This window comes from Phragmites australis, chromosome 6, assembly GCF_958298935.1.
Source record: "Phragmites australis chromosome 6, lpPhrAust1.1, whole genome shotgun sequence".
Classification (NCBI taxonomy): Eukaryota; Viridiplantae; Streptophyta; class Magnoliopsida; order Poales; family Poaceae; genus Phragmites; species Phragmites australis.
In genome coordinates, this window is record NC_084926.1 from 17,119,293 (window position 1) to 17,136,022 (window position 16,730).

General features: G+C 39.1%; 2 protein-coding genes across 2 annotated transcripts; both read left to right on the forward strand.

The window, feature by feature from the left end:
* The first annotated feature begins 10 nt into the window (after positions 1–10).
* LOC133921980 (phosphoinositide phosphatase SAC7-like) lies at positions 11–11,148 on the forward strand. The gene is made up of 19 exons (XM_062367115.1): positions 11–188; positions 1,476–1,852; positions 1,933–2,024; positions 2,205–2,262; positions 3,070–3,126; positions 3,318–3,351; positions 3,487–3,567; positions 3,753–3,859; positions 3,999–4,085; positions 4,244–4,321; positions 4,754–4,824; positions 4,913–5,011; positions 6,878–6,977; positions 7,911–8,019; positions 8,124–8,196; positions 8,616–8,709; positions 9,127–9,219; positions 9,491–9,557; positions 10,735–11,148. Exons 2-19 carry the CDS (start codon positions 1,487–1,489, stop codon positions 10,863–10,865), a joined length of 1,797 nt encoding a protein of 598 aa, XP_062223099.1. The 5' UTR covers positions 11–188; positions 1,476–1,486; the 3' UTR covers positions 10,866–11,148.
* A 115-nt stretch (positions 11,149–11,263) lies between these two features.
* LOC133921982 (WEB family protein At1g75720-like) lies at positions 11,264–12,661 on the forward strand. The gene has a single exon (XM_062367116.1). It carries the CDS (start codon positions 11,793–11,795, stop codon positions 12,414–12,416), a length of 624 nt encoding a protein of 207 aa, XP_062223100.1. The 5' UTR covers positions 11,264–11,792; the 3' UTR covers positions 12,417–12,661.
* The last annotated feature ends 4,069 nt before the right edge of the window (positions 12,662–16,730 follow it).

A 16,730-nucleotide genomic window follows, 5' to 3' on the forward strand; every position in this document is an offset into this window, starting at 1 on the left:
TGTTTAAGGCTACTACTTCATCAATCATCACCATACCCTGCGACTCTGTCTGTGTGCCCCCTTCCAACTCCGCATCGCCTCAAAGGAGTCGTCGCCGGCCCGCTCCGGCGATCGCACCACCGGCCACCCGGCCAGCGATCTCCCAGCCAGCAAGCTACCTGCAGGAGAGAGAGCTTCTCACTCCCGAGGTACGCCCGGTTCCTCCTCCTGCAACCGGGAATTGTCGCTAAATCTTATTCGGCCGCGGGGTGGTCGAGTTTGACCGTACGCCGCGCGTAGGATTGGATTTGGCGGTGCTTCATTTAAGGAGGTTTATGGTTTATTAGTCTGAATTTTGTTCCGTTCGTGTCCGTGGTCGATCGGAGACCGTGAATTTCTCGTTTCTGTTGTGGCTGCGATGTATTGGGAGCTCAGGGTTTCTGAATAGCGCGCAGAGTAGATGAAGTTGCCCCCGTTTTCCCACTTTCTATTTGGCTAGCCGCATTCTTAGATTGCTATTGACGTTTTGATTAATTAGTTATAGCTTGATTTTGAGCCCAGCTAATCCTGATCTGTCTCCAACAACCTATAGGATCAGACAGTCATTCAGATTCCTCATGGCCCAAGATCTCCGTTGCTAGCTGCGTGCCCATGGGCCGGCCAATGGCTAGTTGTGGTGCTCTAGTTACAGGATGCATTCTCTCTCCCGCCCGCGTTGCATGAACCCTGTTAATAGCAGGATTCAGGGCTGTCGATCTCTTCCTTTTCGGCAGAGCTGTGTTAGCCCCATTGCCTACAAACCTTATTTGCCCTCCTTCGTCGCACGCTGCTTGTCTTGCTGCGCACACGCTCGTGGCCATCTTACAGTTGCCCACGCTGAAGGTTGGACGTATCTAATTCATTTCCATTAAGGACGGTGGTTCGAGCCTTAACTCTCATGTTTGTGTTGCAAGATTGCCACTACAGTCCTGACATTTGTATTGTTATTGGTTAATTTAAAGAAATTTTATTTTCACATCCTGGCAGCTTCTTTTGTGTTAAACACCACCCCGCAAGTATTTTGCGGCTCCAAACATACTCCTGATTTTCTATTTTATCAAATATAATGTGAACATGTTACACAATATGAAAAATATGTGGAGGGGGAAGAGGATAGAAAAGAATAGATACTGGGAAGAGGCTAGATAGAGATATAGCGGCAGACATAGAAATGAGAGAAATATGAGGAAGGGGGAGGAAGTAGAAAACAAAAGGCAAGCTATTGAGAAACTGTCATGCCACATTGGCATGTAGTTCAATGTGTCGATGACTGCCTTTTCAACATTTTTTCTTCATTTTTTTAATTTAAGTTGTAATGAAAAATTGAAGTGTCAGAAGTATATTCACCGTGATTCTTTAAATATATATTTAGATCACATTGACTAGTACTCGACAATCTGGCCATGTGATTGTTCATCATTACGCTTACGATCATCAGTATCACCTATTTATTTCAGGGTATCCGGCCATGGATGGGACAAATGATGCAAGCCCTTCACTTAAACTTCATACAAGACTGAGGCTGTGGGAGTTTCCTGACTGTTATATATTTGAACCAATTGATGGAATTGCTGACTTGTATTTGTCAGTTAGCCGAGCCAGTGGAACAATGAATCTAGTTGAAGAGTTGCCGTCACGTGGATCCTCTACAAACCCTAAAGTTCAAACTGTTTATGGTGTGATGGGAGTGCTCAAACTTGCAGTTGGATCATATTTTCTGGTGATCACAGACCGTGATTGTGTGGGATCCTACTTGGGACATGCAATTTTTAGAGTGACGGGACTAAAAGTTCTTCCCTGTAATAATGCACTTAGCACTACTAATGCCGAGCAGGTCTAACATTGCTTATTTTGTTCCCATTTTTATTGTATCCATCAATATTCCATTTGAACATTTGATTATGATGTTGGCAGAAAAAAATGGAAACAAAATTTTCAGACCTCTTGGATGCTGCAGAGAGGACTATAGGCCTTTACTTCTCCTACGATACCAACTTAACACTTAGGTGAGTATTTTATTAAACATTATCAGTTACATTCTTGAGATTTATGGTTGAAGCATTTAACTTTCAATGCAGAGAGAATTCAGAATAGAATATGCATGTGCTCGATTAATTTAGTACTTAGAAGTTTTCCCTGGATTGTTTTTTTAATGCACATGCTTATCTTTGTTCGTTCTATTCCAGTGCACAGAGGCTACATGATCTAGGTGATGAGTATAAATCACTTCCCCTTTGGAGACAGGTTTGCTTCCTTCTCCATTTCTTAGTCCAAGTTTTCTTACAGACGGGAGGCTTTATCTTTCTCCATTGTTTCTTATAATATGTGAGGCTCTGCTGCTTATGCTTTACTGGTACATGTATTATCAGGTTACCTTTGCTTGTTGCTACTTTTGTATTACAAAGAATGTCACATAAACAAAAAATTTCAGTCCAAAAAAGTGGCAGATTGTGGCTAAAATCAAAATTCAATGTGGGTAAGCATGGAAATGCTAAAGGTGTACAGTAGCTTTGGTGTAATATGCTTTTATTGCTAGCCTGGAAAATGGATTTGGTGGTAAGAAGTGGCATTTTAAAGTGTTGCTGACTATTCTTTTTGGCAGAGCAAAGTTTGCACTATCCTTTTGCACCTAGTCTCAAAATGTGTCGTTCTACCATTGGTAATGGCTAATGAGGTTATTTGCATGCTGCAAATTCACAAGATGATCCTAAGTAATTGTTGCATGATTATTAACTGCATCCCTTGACATAGATAATGCAAATTTAAATGTTTGGTGGAACTGTTACGGTGTGAGAACAGAGAACATAACTGTCTTATGAAAAAAAGAAATGTATCGACTTAACATGAATAAAATAAATTTTGAACTTTTGCACAGTAGTTTCTCATAGCAACTTCAGTGAACAGTGCATAATATGCAATTTTAGCTCTGACAAATTGATCATCTGTGCTTAAGAATTGTTTGTACTAAATCTGTAATACTTTGGACTTGTAAAATGAAACTTTGTGCTTTTCTAGCTAGTCTTACTGATCAATTAACATAATTCTTTTCAGGCAGAACCAAGATTTCTATGGAACAGTTACTTGTTAGAACCTCTAATCGAGAACAAAGTAAGTTTAACATTATCTTTAGGGCAGGAGGGATTGGTATCCAAATCCTTAGGATTTAGTTCAAATTTGAATGAAATTCCAAAAAATTCCTAGAGAAATCCTCCCTTTCCAGACAGGCCTTTACTTCATTTCACTTTGGATTAAGACCGATATCTACAAAGTATCCTGATTGCTTCTTTCTCCCTGGACAGCTGGACCAGTACTTATTGCCAGTAATTCAAGGCAGTATCCTTGGCATATCATGACATTTCAACTAGGTCACTTCTAGAGATATAAGAAGATATGCTGTATTTTAATTATGAGTCATGTCTTCTTTGGCTCATATGTTTTGTGAGTTTCTGCAACTTAACTAAATATCAGGTTACCAAAACGTCCATGCAGAAGTTGGGTCAGAGAAAGTAAATGTGACCCTAATTGCACGTAGGTGCACGCGGAGAATCGGTGAGGGTTTTTAGGCATCAAAAAAAGTTTTTTAACATCTTTCCCTTCATTAACATTTCAGTTAAATATGTTTTTACTATGCATAATCAGTTTTGACTACATCCTGGTTTCTCATTTTCGGGAAACTCAATGGCTTATGATCAAATAATAGTTCAAGATTCTTTTTTTTCTAAAAAAAAACGAAGGTACTCGAATGTGGAGACGAGGAGCTGATCCTGAGGGTTATGCTGCAAACTTTGTTGAATCAGAGCAGATAATGCAATCAAAAGAGTTTACAGCATCCTATGTACAAGTAGGTTTCTTCACACAATTTAAAATCAACACTTAATATTTTCTTTTTGGTTGCCTCGCTTTTAAATAGTGTTTCAGTCTTAATTACTTTTTTGTTATGGAAACCTTTCAAATACCTTGACAAATTATATGTTTTGTAGGTTCGAGGTTCTATGCCATTCTTGTGGGAGCAGATTGTTGATTTGACATATAAACCTAGCTTTGACATTGTTAGACAAGAGGAGGCGGTGAGCTCGCTGAACTTATTCCTTGTTTTGTTATTTACCTTGTTGCTATAATGGCACTGAAATTGTATACTATCCTAACTTAGCTTAGTTAATACTCTGCAATGCAACCTATGCTCACTTTCTTTTTGTCATAATTTATCTTGGTTTCTGTTGTTCAGCCTCGTGTAGTTGAGCGGCACTTCGATGATTTGAAAAAGAAATATGGAGCTGTCTTGGCTGTTGATCTTGTCAATACAGTAAGTACAGTGCTCTTGGACTTCGATCTACTCACTTTAGTGTTATGATTTTCCAAAACTAAGAAAGAAGTATTTGCTCCAATAAAAAACCATGGTGTATGGGCTCTGGTCATCTTTAATGTCTGGTTTACAAAATGGGTTTCAGATTCTTAATTTTAAAGGATTGACCTCCGATATGCATTCTGCATACTTGCATTCCTTTTTTTTTCCATGTGGGCATGTTTATTTTGTTGAAATGAAATAAAAGTTATCCCTTCCCACTTATGTTGCATAGAGTGTAGTGACATTGTTCAAGAAGTGGTGAAATGACCACCGACAGATTGGTCATTTGGATAGAACATATACCTTTACACCTTCAATAATAGTACTAGCTTATTGACTTTAGTCTATCTTCCATGTGATGTTCATCCCTTGTTTGATTCCTATATTCAGGGTGGTGGTGAAGGTCGCCTCCATGAAAGATATGCAAAATCTATTGAACCTATTCTCAGTGAAGATGTAAGGTAACAATTTCTTTCTCCACGGTGGACTGCTCGCTGCCCCTATCATGTCATACTGTAGCTAAGCATGTATGCATGATATGTCTTGCAGATACATGCACTTTGACTTCCACCGAGTTTGCGGTCATATTCACTTTGAGCGTCTTTCTCAGCTGTATGAGAAGATTGAGGACTATCTTAAGAAACATAGGTATGTTGCTACATGATATAATATAGTATTCCATGTCATACCCTTTATCAGTTTTTGTACATTCTTGCTATTTGTCGAAGGAACCTTGTTATATGGGGCCAAATCAGCCACCAATTGTACTTTAGTCTAACACACCACTAATTGCACATCAAATCGGCATGCAAAAGCCAACTCCATAGGACTCAGGTTCAACTAAACCATTAGTTCTTTAATCTGGTCTGTGGTTGAATTTGCAATAACTCGGCCCAATACAGAATGAAGTTTTCTACTCAAAGCCAAACCTACCTAATCTTGCACGTTGTTGCTTGAATATTGGTTGGAACTTTTTTTTTTTTGCGAAAGGGCTGGGTTATATTAAATATTCAGTACAGTACACCACCATTTGCAAGAAGGACCCTGAAACAGAAAGAAAATACAAGGACTCCCCTTTGTCATCTTCTTGACATCCGGCCTCCGACGCTCATCGTAGCATCGCAAAGCAGAAGCCTGCAGACCACCAGAGCCGGAGTCTAATCCAAACAACCATCTCCAGCGAGAGTTCCAATCCTTGTAGTTGTTGAGTCGCAACATCCATCGGCAACAAACACACTGGATTTGGCTGAGAAAGTAAAGCTCTGCGACAGTTGTCCATTGACCCAACGAAACTAGCCGTCTAGAAATGAAGGCCGCCACCGCGGACAAAGCCGTTGACCCGGAAGCACATCCCACAAACGGGAAAAAACAGGAGCTCCACCCATTCGCAAAAAGATAGAGCAGAACGAATCTCCCCGCGCGGTGCACCACGCAGAGCGTGCACAGTTCTGCATCTTGGTGGCGAGGTCGAGCGGCGGTGCGTCGGGCTTGACCATGGGGATGGTGTACTCGACAGCCCTGAAGAGCAGTAGCCTGCACCCAAACAGTGATGGCGCCGGGTGCCGCCGTAGCACCCCCGCCAAGCATCACTCGGACCGCAAGCACGATGTGTGCCCGCACACTCACAACAGGGCCACCAGCGTGTCCATGCGACGAAAGCTGTGCGACAGCGCCGCTAGCCACGCGTCCTCCTCCTCCTGCTCCACCCAGCCAACTCCCGCCACTCCTCGATCCCCCAATCGGGGCTCCGCGCTGAGGGCAGCGGCCGGGTGAGGCAGACGCCCGGCACCGGGACGGCGGGAAATGGATCTGGACCGGGGATGCCGGGAAGATTTATTGACGCCCTCACCCCATCACCGCAGAGGCCACTGACAGCGATTCCGGAGATGAGATCAGCGACGGAGACCATGAAGGCCATGGCGGTGGCATAGGGGAAGCACATATCTATAGCTAAACCTACCTAAAGGAACTAAACTACGAAGAAAAGCAGTAACCTATCCACCGGGACCGGGCCACCCTCCAACTCCGATCGACGCCTAGAGGACGTCGGAGGTGAGGGGGGCGGCCAAAACGCTGGCGAGAAAGCTTTCCGCTTTGAGTCACCTCTCTCTTCTGTAGCTGGGCAAAGCCAAGTTGGCTACGACTTCAAGCGGCTTGCTTCTATTATTGGTTGGAACCGTGAGGCACTAGTACAGATGCATTAAGGACCTACTTTATAGTTTTTGTTTTTGGTATTTGGAATTCTTTTTTTAACTGGTATTTGGAGTTCTTGGCTAAGTAGAAAAAGTGAAGTGCTTTAAGTAACTTGTGTTAGTCATATTGTTATTGACTTATTATCTTCTTGTCCAGTTATTCTAGATCTACCTCTCCTCAAAAAGGAATAATATTTTCCTGACCAGAGTTTTTCTGTGTAATATCTTAGTAATATGTCCCTTCATACTTTGTTTCCAAATACTCACATCTCTGGATGTTATCTTTCCTTCGAATGGTCTTACTAATATGGTCATGTGATAGGTACTTCCTTATAAACGATAAAGGTGAGAAAATTGAGGAGCAGACTGGCACTGTCAGAACAAACTGTATCGATTGTTTGGATCGTACTAATGTAACTCAGGTACATACTTCCAAATGAAGCTTTATCGCATATTCACATGTTCTTCAATGGTTATTTTTTATCGAATAATCTGTCCATGCAATGCCATTTTAGCCATCCAGATCCAGTTTCTTAATGGCTTCCCTTTTTCTTTTCCAAACCTATATAAGACATGATATGTTTGGCTAAGGGCATTCTTCATCCTTTTATTGTAGTATTGCAATCCAGACGTACTGTCAGACAGATGCAAACTTGCAAAATATGTCTTTAATCATGTCCAAACTGGTATACAGGGTATGCATTGATATATTTTTCTTAATGAAATTGAAATTATTAACTAAAGAGCATATACAAATAAAGAAACAACTTTGCTGAGCAGGATAGATTTCTATCTAGTCTGAAGAGTCTTCTTAATATTTATATAGTCTTATAAGTTTCATTGTTACCCTCCAAGCCCCAAACAAAAATCACTTATCGTTTGAAAGAAAAAAATGTGTCAATCACGCATCCTAATTGGTGAGCTTATGCTCGCTCTAGTTCCTTCACCACTCTAGCTTGTTTTACAGGGACCATTTTCGCAAGGAAAAAGAGGATTCCAATGAATCCGACAGGAAAAGTCACATTATGGCCATGGCCAGCTAAATCTCACGACTTTAGGACTGCATGATCGATATTTATTATATTGTATACAATGGACACTTGTTTGGTTTCAGATCATCTGTTCTAGAGCAGAACATACTAGTAACACTGATGTAGTAATAACCCCATGTCTTGACTTGCAAAGTAGCTTCAATTCCATCTAATTACATATACTAGATTAACTGCAAATCATTGTGCTCGTATTGATACATCCTTCTATGACAGACCATTAGTATTGCTCTTTTTTATGTTTTAGTTCTCTTCCCGTTGTTGATTTTTCACTTATATATATGAACTCTGACAATCTCTAAATAGAGCATGATTGGGAGAAAAATTCTGGAAAGTCAACTCCAACGAATAGGAGTTCTTGGTGTTAATGATACAATAAGCAATCACCCAGCCTTTGATGCAAACTACAAAATTTGTGAGTATCATTTTGACCGTTTAACTAATCTGGATTACTGGTTGTATTTTTCCATGCCTTTCTATAGACAATGTTTGCTGCAGTGAAATGATTCCTCTTTTCAGTGTGGGCCAATCATGGAGATGCAATAAGCATTCAGTACTCTGGAACTCCTGCTCTGAAGGGAGATTTTGTCCGGTAAATTCTGTAGAACAAAATTTGCATGTTTCTAGTAATCTTTGTCTCCTCGAGTCTGTTCACAGCTGAGCACTTCTTGAGGTTACAAAAAGTTGAAGACCCTGTGACCACTGTTGCAGTGAATCTCTATACCATTATCACCCAGATAATGGACTACTGTTAAGCTGATATGCTTTTTACTAGTTGTCTGGTGCAATGTTTCCATCTTACCAGTAAATATCAGTGCAACAGGACATAAGATAATACCAAATTAACAATTAGACTGATCGAGTGCATATTAAGTATTATGCTTTCGTTTCTGTAACCCTCATAAATTACTGGTTTATTGTTGGGTATTTTAAAATGAAAGACAGTAGTGTTAATTTGTTATTTATTCTAGGCTAGTTTGTTCATATTTTACATTTGTTTTTGTCTATTAGGTACGGGATGCGAACTAGTCAGGGAATTCTGAATGATCTGCGAAATTCACTTGCTAGATACTACTTGAACAACTTTGCTGATGGGACTAAGCAGGTAAAAATTGACTTTGTCGATTCATCATCTTGATGGTGCCCCAAATGTCAAGTCTGTATAGCTCAAATTAGTAGCTATGCTATGTTAATGATACATTAGTGCCAGTGCAACTCTTGCAGTAGAGCCTAAGCAAGAAAATGCTGAAATTTATTATGAGAAATGGTAGCTTACATGATGTTGTACAATTGATTTGAGTGGTAAGGATTTTCACTAATGTAAGAGGAACATATGTCATGTATGATCAATGCATCCTCTATAAAGCTTTTTGTTGTTAATGCCTCTACTTTCCATAATCTAACAGACATCACGCAGGCAACATGTTTTCAAGTCTCTTTCTTCCAATGCACCTTCCATTAAAATATCTGCCCCGGGTGCTTTATAGGCAGTGCCTCAATATATATTTATTCTCTTACATAGGATGCCCTGGATCTTCTTCAAGGACATTACCAGCCATCTGTTAGTCGAGACATGGCAGTGCCAAGCAAAGCAGGACTTCTAGAGAGTTATGCGGTGGGTACAATTTGTTATAGCTTGGAGTTGCTCTTTACATATGGAGCTATCACATTGTGAATTGCTAAATGGAAATTATTCTGAAATCATTCACGTTGTATCGGATGTGCTTGTTGGTGTGTTTTGACTAGGCACACGTACATACACAATGTCTCGACAGTCACTTAATATAGTAATTATTTATGGGAAACATCTGGATCAATTACGGGAATGTGTTCCTTATCTTTTCCAACAGAATAAAACTCTTACTCGTGCGATTTTTTCTTTACAGTCCTTCCGCCTTGCTTTTGCATTGGTTCTGGGAGCTCTAGTGTTCATGATGATATCACTAAGACAAGGTAAGAATTCTGACTGTGTCGAAATAGACATTTTTGGGTGTTCTGTAACAAATTTATGCTGATCAATGCTCTCCTGCAATGTGGCAAGCAGCAGCAATTGTTGTCCATTTTTCTATCCGCGATTAATTCGTGCTTTAAATAATAGAACAGTTTCATAAAAGTCTTCCCTTAAGTCTCTTCTCTTTATAAAAGGGCTTTACTGCTCAATATGCAATTGATGTTTTGTTTGTGCAGCACCGAATATTAAAATCTAAATGCAACCATTGGAACAAAAATCCACTTGCACAAATATTTCTTCCTTCTCTCATGTTCTTTTGTGAATTAATGAAGAGTTGTGCTTACGATTCAACTTAATGGGCATGTGATCAAGTTGATGATGTGCCAGGCAACATGGCAAAATTGATGATGTATTAGCCACATCACACAAAAGCTCCCGTGAAATCAGCCTTGAGATGTGATTTGCGCTGGTTTTGGCATTCGGAGGATGAAGTAAATGGTTTTGGGGTTGAGAGTGAAAATTAGACTCCGGCAATAGTCTAAGGACTAAATTGACTCTTTTTCGTTTATTACATCCATGCTTGATTTTGTTATGAATAGCAACTTGTATTCTTTGGAGGTCATAGGACAATATATATATACATGTACAAGTTTGCAATATACAGAAAGCTCCTTATAATATGGGGATGTTACACAAGAACACTAAAACACAAATATATCTCTAACATCCCTCAAGCTCATAGGGGATCAACCACACCGAGTTTGGAGAGATAGAACCTGTGCTGAGCTGTACTCTGTGTCTTCGTAAAGAAATCTTAGCTCTAATATCATATTTGGAATCGCAACTTGTATTCTCTAGACGTCATGGGCTGGTATATATACATGTACAATATACAGAAAACTCCTTATAAGATGGGGATATTACACAGCACACCAAAAGACAAATATATCTCTAAGAGATTTCACTATTTTAGTGTTTAAGCACTCAAAATTCATCAAGTCAAAATTGATCAATGTGTCAGATGTTTGTCATCAGCTCGAATTGGTAATATGCTTGGTACCAAAGTTATAGCTATCCTAATATGTATTAACTTGTAAGCTCTGACTCGACTATGCAGGCTGATTGAAATTGTAATTTTACATTGGATGTACGCAGCTAACTGCTTAAATATTTTTGTAGCCCGGAACGATGTTCGCCATTTGTTGCTGTCACTTCTATGGGCTGGACTTTGTCTTGGCATCACTCATTTTGTCAGAGGCAATGGTCGGACGCTCACTAACCGACCTCGGTTTTACCAGTCGCGCCATTGATGGATGCAAAGCGACCAGTTTGCTCATCAAGTTGCCTCATAGGTTGTCATCATTCGTCAAACTAGTCGGCACAATTGTTTATGTGAAGATTAAGTATTGTATTTTTTTTCTACGGTACTTGCCTTTTGTAATAAGCTTTCTTTCATTTTGCAATAAGCTTTTGTTTCCTTTTCTCTTCCGTTTGATTCCTAGTGTTATGGTTATCATGGCCTACTTGATTTAATCCATTTGTAAAACCTAAGTAAACACGTCTAGCAATTAGCAATGTATTACGATTTTGATATACTTGAGCTCTTGACGGTTTCACCAGCAATGACAATATTTCCCTTTCTCATAAGAAGAATTGTATTCTATATTCTTGTTCCTTTTGGTGAATTGTTGGTTGGAAAAATAGCTGTTTCTGCTCACTTTCAGTATTCATACCCAAACTGCTATTTGTGCAGAGCTAATTAGTTACGCTGTCAGTTCATCACCTGAAGTTCTGTAATACAGTTTCAGTGGTGCAAACACGATTCCATTCTGTACTATCAGCTACTGTGTGAAGCATTGTAAGTGGTTGCTGTAAAAAAGTAAAGTTGCATTTTCCTTTCCATCTCTGACTTTCTGGTCGAGTACGCCTACTGCTTTTGCTCTGCACTTTTACTGTGGCTTCTCTACTCTCTGTCTGCTCCAGCATCTGTCCAGTCTCCACTTATAAAAGCTCAATTGCCTTTGGTGACACGTCCCCTTCTTCCCCTCTAACGGTTTTTACTTGACCATGACACAAGGCCTGTATTCTGCTGCTACTCCGGTTGGTGTTTGAACTTTGAAGTAGAAGCAAAGACAAAAACCAGGAACAATGTCTACTTCACCACCGCCCTTTGCCATCACAACGTTCTACTCCCATCAGTCATCTCAGCCTCACCTGCACTGGCAGCTGCCTCACTCATGGTCATGGAGGCAACCGCCGCCTCCGCAGCGAGCCGCGCCGAGGTCGACACCTCCCGGCCGTTCCAGTCGGTCCGGGAGGCCGTCGTGGTGTTTGGCGAGCGGTACGCCGGTGATGGTGGCAGCAGCTCCAATGCGAGCAGCGAGTCCAGTGTCAAGCTCAGTGCCTCATCCATGATGCTGGACTGCCTGAAGAAGCTGGAGGCAGACCTGGCAGAGGCCAAGTGTGAGCTGGTGCAGCTGAAGCAGAGGCAGTCCCAGATGGAGATGGCCATGTCCAGCCTGAGTGTGCAGTTCAGCAACGGCCTGGACGTCATCTCTGGCCTCAGTAAGGGGAAGGAGGTTGCCGTCGTCGGCGCACCGGCCACCGGAGAAGACGATGGCAATGGCTGGGTTCGCAGCGACAGGTGGGATGAGAGCCGGGCCGAGGAGTGGATGGCCAATCTGGAGTACCTGCCAAGCCTCTCGGAGGCACTGACCATCAAGATGATTGAGAATGACTTTGGAGAAAGGAAGGAGGGGAAGGTTAAGAGCAAGAAGGCTGCCAGGAAGAAGCACAAGAAGCAGAAGAATGGGATCTCGTTGGTCGGAGGCATTTTTTCCAAGAAAAGCAAGTCCAGGTGATCGAGCTACGGACCATATATGTGCTTCGATTTATGTTGACAACTTCTTTCCATCTTTTTGTTGTGGGATTTGCTTCATAAGTTGCATTCTGCAACAGAAGCCTGTCCGGAACATAGGAATTTCGTCGGAATTTTTATAGGTCCGTTGCAAGGAACGGTTCAAGACCTATAGAAATCCAGCGAAATTCCTAAATGTTCTAGAGAATTTTGGCTTCCTGATGCTTTCTTTGTAACACCGCGTTGATGTGTGCTGAATTAGGAAGAGGTATGTTTCCTACGAAGATGAACTCCACCAGGTGATAAGATGATATATGTACTTTCTTTCTGTATGTATTGTCAAACTACGTTACAACCATTAGCACAAATTTTCCTCACATTCTTGGTAAAGCCCTATTGCAGAGATCACCCTGAAAAATAGCGAAATGCTCATTATTTATATTCGGTTCGGAACTTTGCTCAAGATCGCTCGAATTAATCTGAGCTGAATGTGATCGCATACAATAGATTGAGCTCCCTCAGTTTTTATGACGACTACAGCTAAGTGTCGCCAAACTCGCTCAAACCCGCTTCATTGCAGCCTTATTCTAGACAACGAAGTTACGTTTGGGGATGTACGGTACGGACGCTGAGCACATATGCGATTGGTTTCCTGAGCATCAAGATGCAACAGCACTGGAAGCAAACAAGAAAAGAGAACTTGTTCATGCCGGACCAGTGGCGCACCAGGGCATGCAGCTTAGCCAAACCAGCAACCCACGAGCCTGGAACAGCAAGCCTGAGATCGGCCTACATGACATTATCTTTTTCGGTTCAAGAGTTTGACAAGAACAAAACAGCTCTGCTGACAAAGTTGTGTAGTGATAAGTGGGTCATAAACTAGACAATCTGAATAAAATAAAATGCCAGGGATGAAAAGCCTGCTTATAACAATTGCTACTGTTCATAACCCTCCAGTAGTCCAACATCGATCCACATCAAAGCAAAGAGTAGGATCCACATCAAAGTAAAACTGTTGCCTGCCCCTCAAGTCTCTAGGGCATGTTGATCTCGAAGCAATGCCGACAACACAGAGAATCTGGAACAGACATCAAATATAAACATATTTCTAACAAAAGTTCTTCCAACAAGTCATTCTTTTTCTTGCGGTAGGATGGCAAATGACAGCAGACAATAGTAAATAGAGAGTGAATCTCATCTTTCTTTCATTACACTCATGTTAGATTTATATAGAATGAAGAGACAAGTTCATATCCCTTCGGTGAGGCATCACTCCACAGTAGGTGTCCCTTTGGTGAGGTATCTCTCCTCAATGAGTCTCCAATTGATCATTGGATTTGTACCATAACACCTCTCTTGATCAATTTGGTTATTTGTATATAATACAATGAAATCTCCTTAAAAAACCCTGTGGGAAAAATATGAGAAGAAATAATTGTAATATGCTATTGAAAACTCCTTAAAAATCCAGTGGGAAAAAATTAAGAGAAAATGATGTGACATATATGAATGTTTGTATTAATATTACCTCATTGAAAACCTTATATGAGAAACCTTGATAGGAAAAATTCATGAAGGAAAAGAGTGTAATATTTATTATCCGGTGATCATTAAAAGGTTATATATATTAGGAGTTTACTCCCCCTGAACTTTGCAACTCTTGAAGTCATCTCATACTAATTTTATTAATGGAATAAATATGTTGGTATAGATTTGTGAATAAATCTGTAAGATTATCACATAATATTATTGCAAAGTATATATCTCCTCATTTTTGTAATTCACGAGGATAAAATAAATTTGAGGCAATATATTTTATGATATTGCTTTTTATATAACATGTACGTATTTCAACAATACAAGCAATATTATCTTCATAGATAATGGTAAATGATTCTGATGAACCAATACCATACAATTCTTGTATGTGGTTAGTCATTCTATGAAGCCATACACATTCATGTGATGTTTCATATAATTATTTCAGAATGATTAGTGAAAGTAGCCACAAGAGTTTAATTTTGATGACTTCTATTAGAAGGCTTTTCCACCATATAAGAATGCAAAGTCTGTATGTGATATGGTACTATAGGGATCAGATAAATAGCAAGTCTCGGTATATCCAACTATAGTCATGTCTTGGTTTTTTTCTCATATAATAAATCAAGATATTGTTTTGTTGGAGTTATGCTATATCTAACTAGCAAGTTATCTGCAAATACAATATTAGACATGTTGTAATTTGAAAGATACATTAGTGTTTTAAAGGTACTAAGATATGAACTTCATGTCACAATATCCCATCATCATCATCCTAAGATTTGAATGGTTCTTTATCCATTTCAAAAGATTGAATGACTATAGGTGTATTAATGGATATGATATATCCATATTGAATTTCTTTAATATTTTCTGGATATATGCAGACTAGTATACAAGTATTCCTAAGAGAATATGCTCAAGTTGTAGACCTAAGCAAAATTTGATTTTACCCAAAATTTGTGTGCTTCTTGTTCATTTCCAATGATATTGAGATCATCTATATACACCGAGATGATATAAAATTCAGTTGATGGTTTCTTCATAAATGTATACTAGCAACCATCATTATTTGAGTAACTCTTATGCAGAGGAAACTCATTCAGTCGGTTTGTAACATATTTTATCTGACTTTTTTAAGTCCTAAAGTGACTTTACACCATACATGTTGTGATTTACTTTGGAATTCCAAATTTTAAATCCTTCATGGACTTCCATATAGATTTCTGAATCAAACGACTAGATTATGCCAATAATATTAAATATTAGAACATTATTCTACATATAACTTGAGAATATGTTTCATCAAAAATCGATGGGGTCTTTGCGTGAACCCTTGTGCTAGCCTTGTTTTGTATATCACTGCCTCATTGTTTTCATTCTCACATGGAGCATATTTTGAGGAGTAGTTATTATTGTGGTAAATATCTCTCTTTTATTGAGCCAGTGCAGTTCTACCTCAATTGATTCCTTCTACTTAGTCCAGTCTGAGCGCTTAAGGCACTCTGTTGTGGCCATGTATTTTGATCTAGATCTAGTTAAAGATCTTTTGTAATTTTTGAGGAGAAATATATATCGATAATTGTAGTTTTTCTATTGTATGATTTTCTATAATCAATATAGTTTTATGGATATTTTATTTATCCCTTTTAACTCCTTGTGATTTTCCGCAACAATGGAGTTAGGGTGTTCCGATGTTTTAGTACCTACATTAGTGCGTACATTTGTGTTGGATCGTGGATGTTAAGCATTCATAGGCCTTAGATACTGAGTACCCATAAGATGTCAGTCAACTTCATGTTAATTTTCATTTACTGTTTTATTTATGTGGATGCTTATAAAAATCATTATCTCTTATGATCATATATATTTCTAACACTCTTATTTGCATTTGGGAGTTGAGTGATTTTATTAGGTACCTCTACTCTTTCTGGTGTATTGAGTCCAGTGATATGATTTAGTGACACCTTTGTTACTAGTAAATACATATGACAGATTATTTATAATATGTTGAAAATTTATGAATCTTTGAACTTTATATTTAGATTCTTTAGTAAGTGAATATAAGGAATGGATGTTCATATCTAATGACCGAATGCATGAGACATTCTAATTTATTTTCAAGTATTCTTTGTGGTACTTTTGATCTCCCCCTAATGCATGGAAATTGTCCTCATCAGCGTACTGGACTGTGAATAAGTCCCCTATTAGAGGCCCGAGATATTTTATGATCGATGAAAAATATACCTCATATAAATCTCCATATTGCGGTGGTGATATCGGTACAATATAATCGAATTATGGTAGATAAGAAATACTTATTTGATTTTCACATACTTAACTACAATGTAGAAGTAGTATAATATGCAGTTGGTCTTATGTGAATTAAATCTACGATGTGTAAGACTGCATGATTTTCAACATGAGGTTGGTAAATTGTAATTCTGAAGTAATGATCGTGCAATTAATTTAATTCTCTTGATAAATGTTTCAGCTAGACCATTTTGAGCGTGTACACATAAGATATTTAATGCTCTAAATTAATGCCTAAGGCCATACAATAATCATTGAAGACTCGTGAAGTAAATTCAGTGGCATTGTTCATTATAATGGATTTTATCCTGTGTTCAGAATAATTTACTTATAATTTGATAATTTAAGCAATAAGTTTGTATATGCATCTATGATCATCATAAAGTACCTTAATGGTTCAAATAGTGATTGAATATGATCACATATATCTCCTTAAATGTGTTAAAGAAAATTGAGTGGCTTACTT

Excerpts from the sequence above, each read along its gene's own strand:
- LOC133921980 (XM_062367115.1), top strand. The coding sequence starts at position 1,487 with ATGGATGGGACAAATGATGCAAGCCCTTCACTTAAACTTCATACAAGA. Across the intron at positions 2,263-3,069 it reads CACTTCCCCTTTGGAGACAG|GCAGAACCAAGATTTCTATG; the intron begins GTTTGCTTCCTT and ends AATTCTTTTCAG. Across the intron at positions 8,197-8,615 it reads CTGAAGGGAGATTTTGTCCG|GTACGGGATGCGAACTAGTC; the intron begins GTAAATTCTGTA and ends TTTGTCTATTAG.
- LOC133921982 (XM_062367116.1), top strand. The coding sequence starts at position 11,793 with ATGGTCATGGAGGCAACCGCCGCCTCCGCAGCGAGCCGCGCCGAGGTC.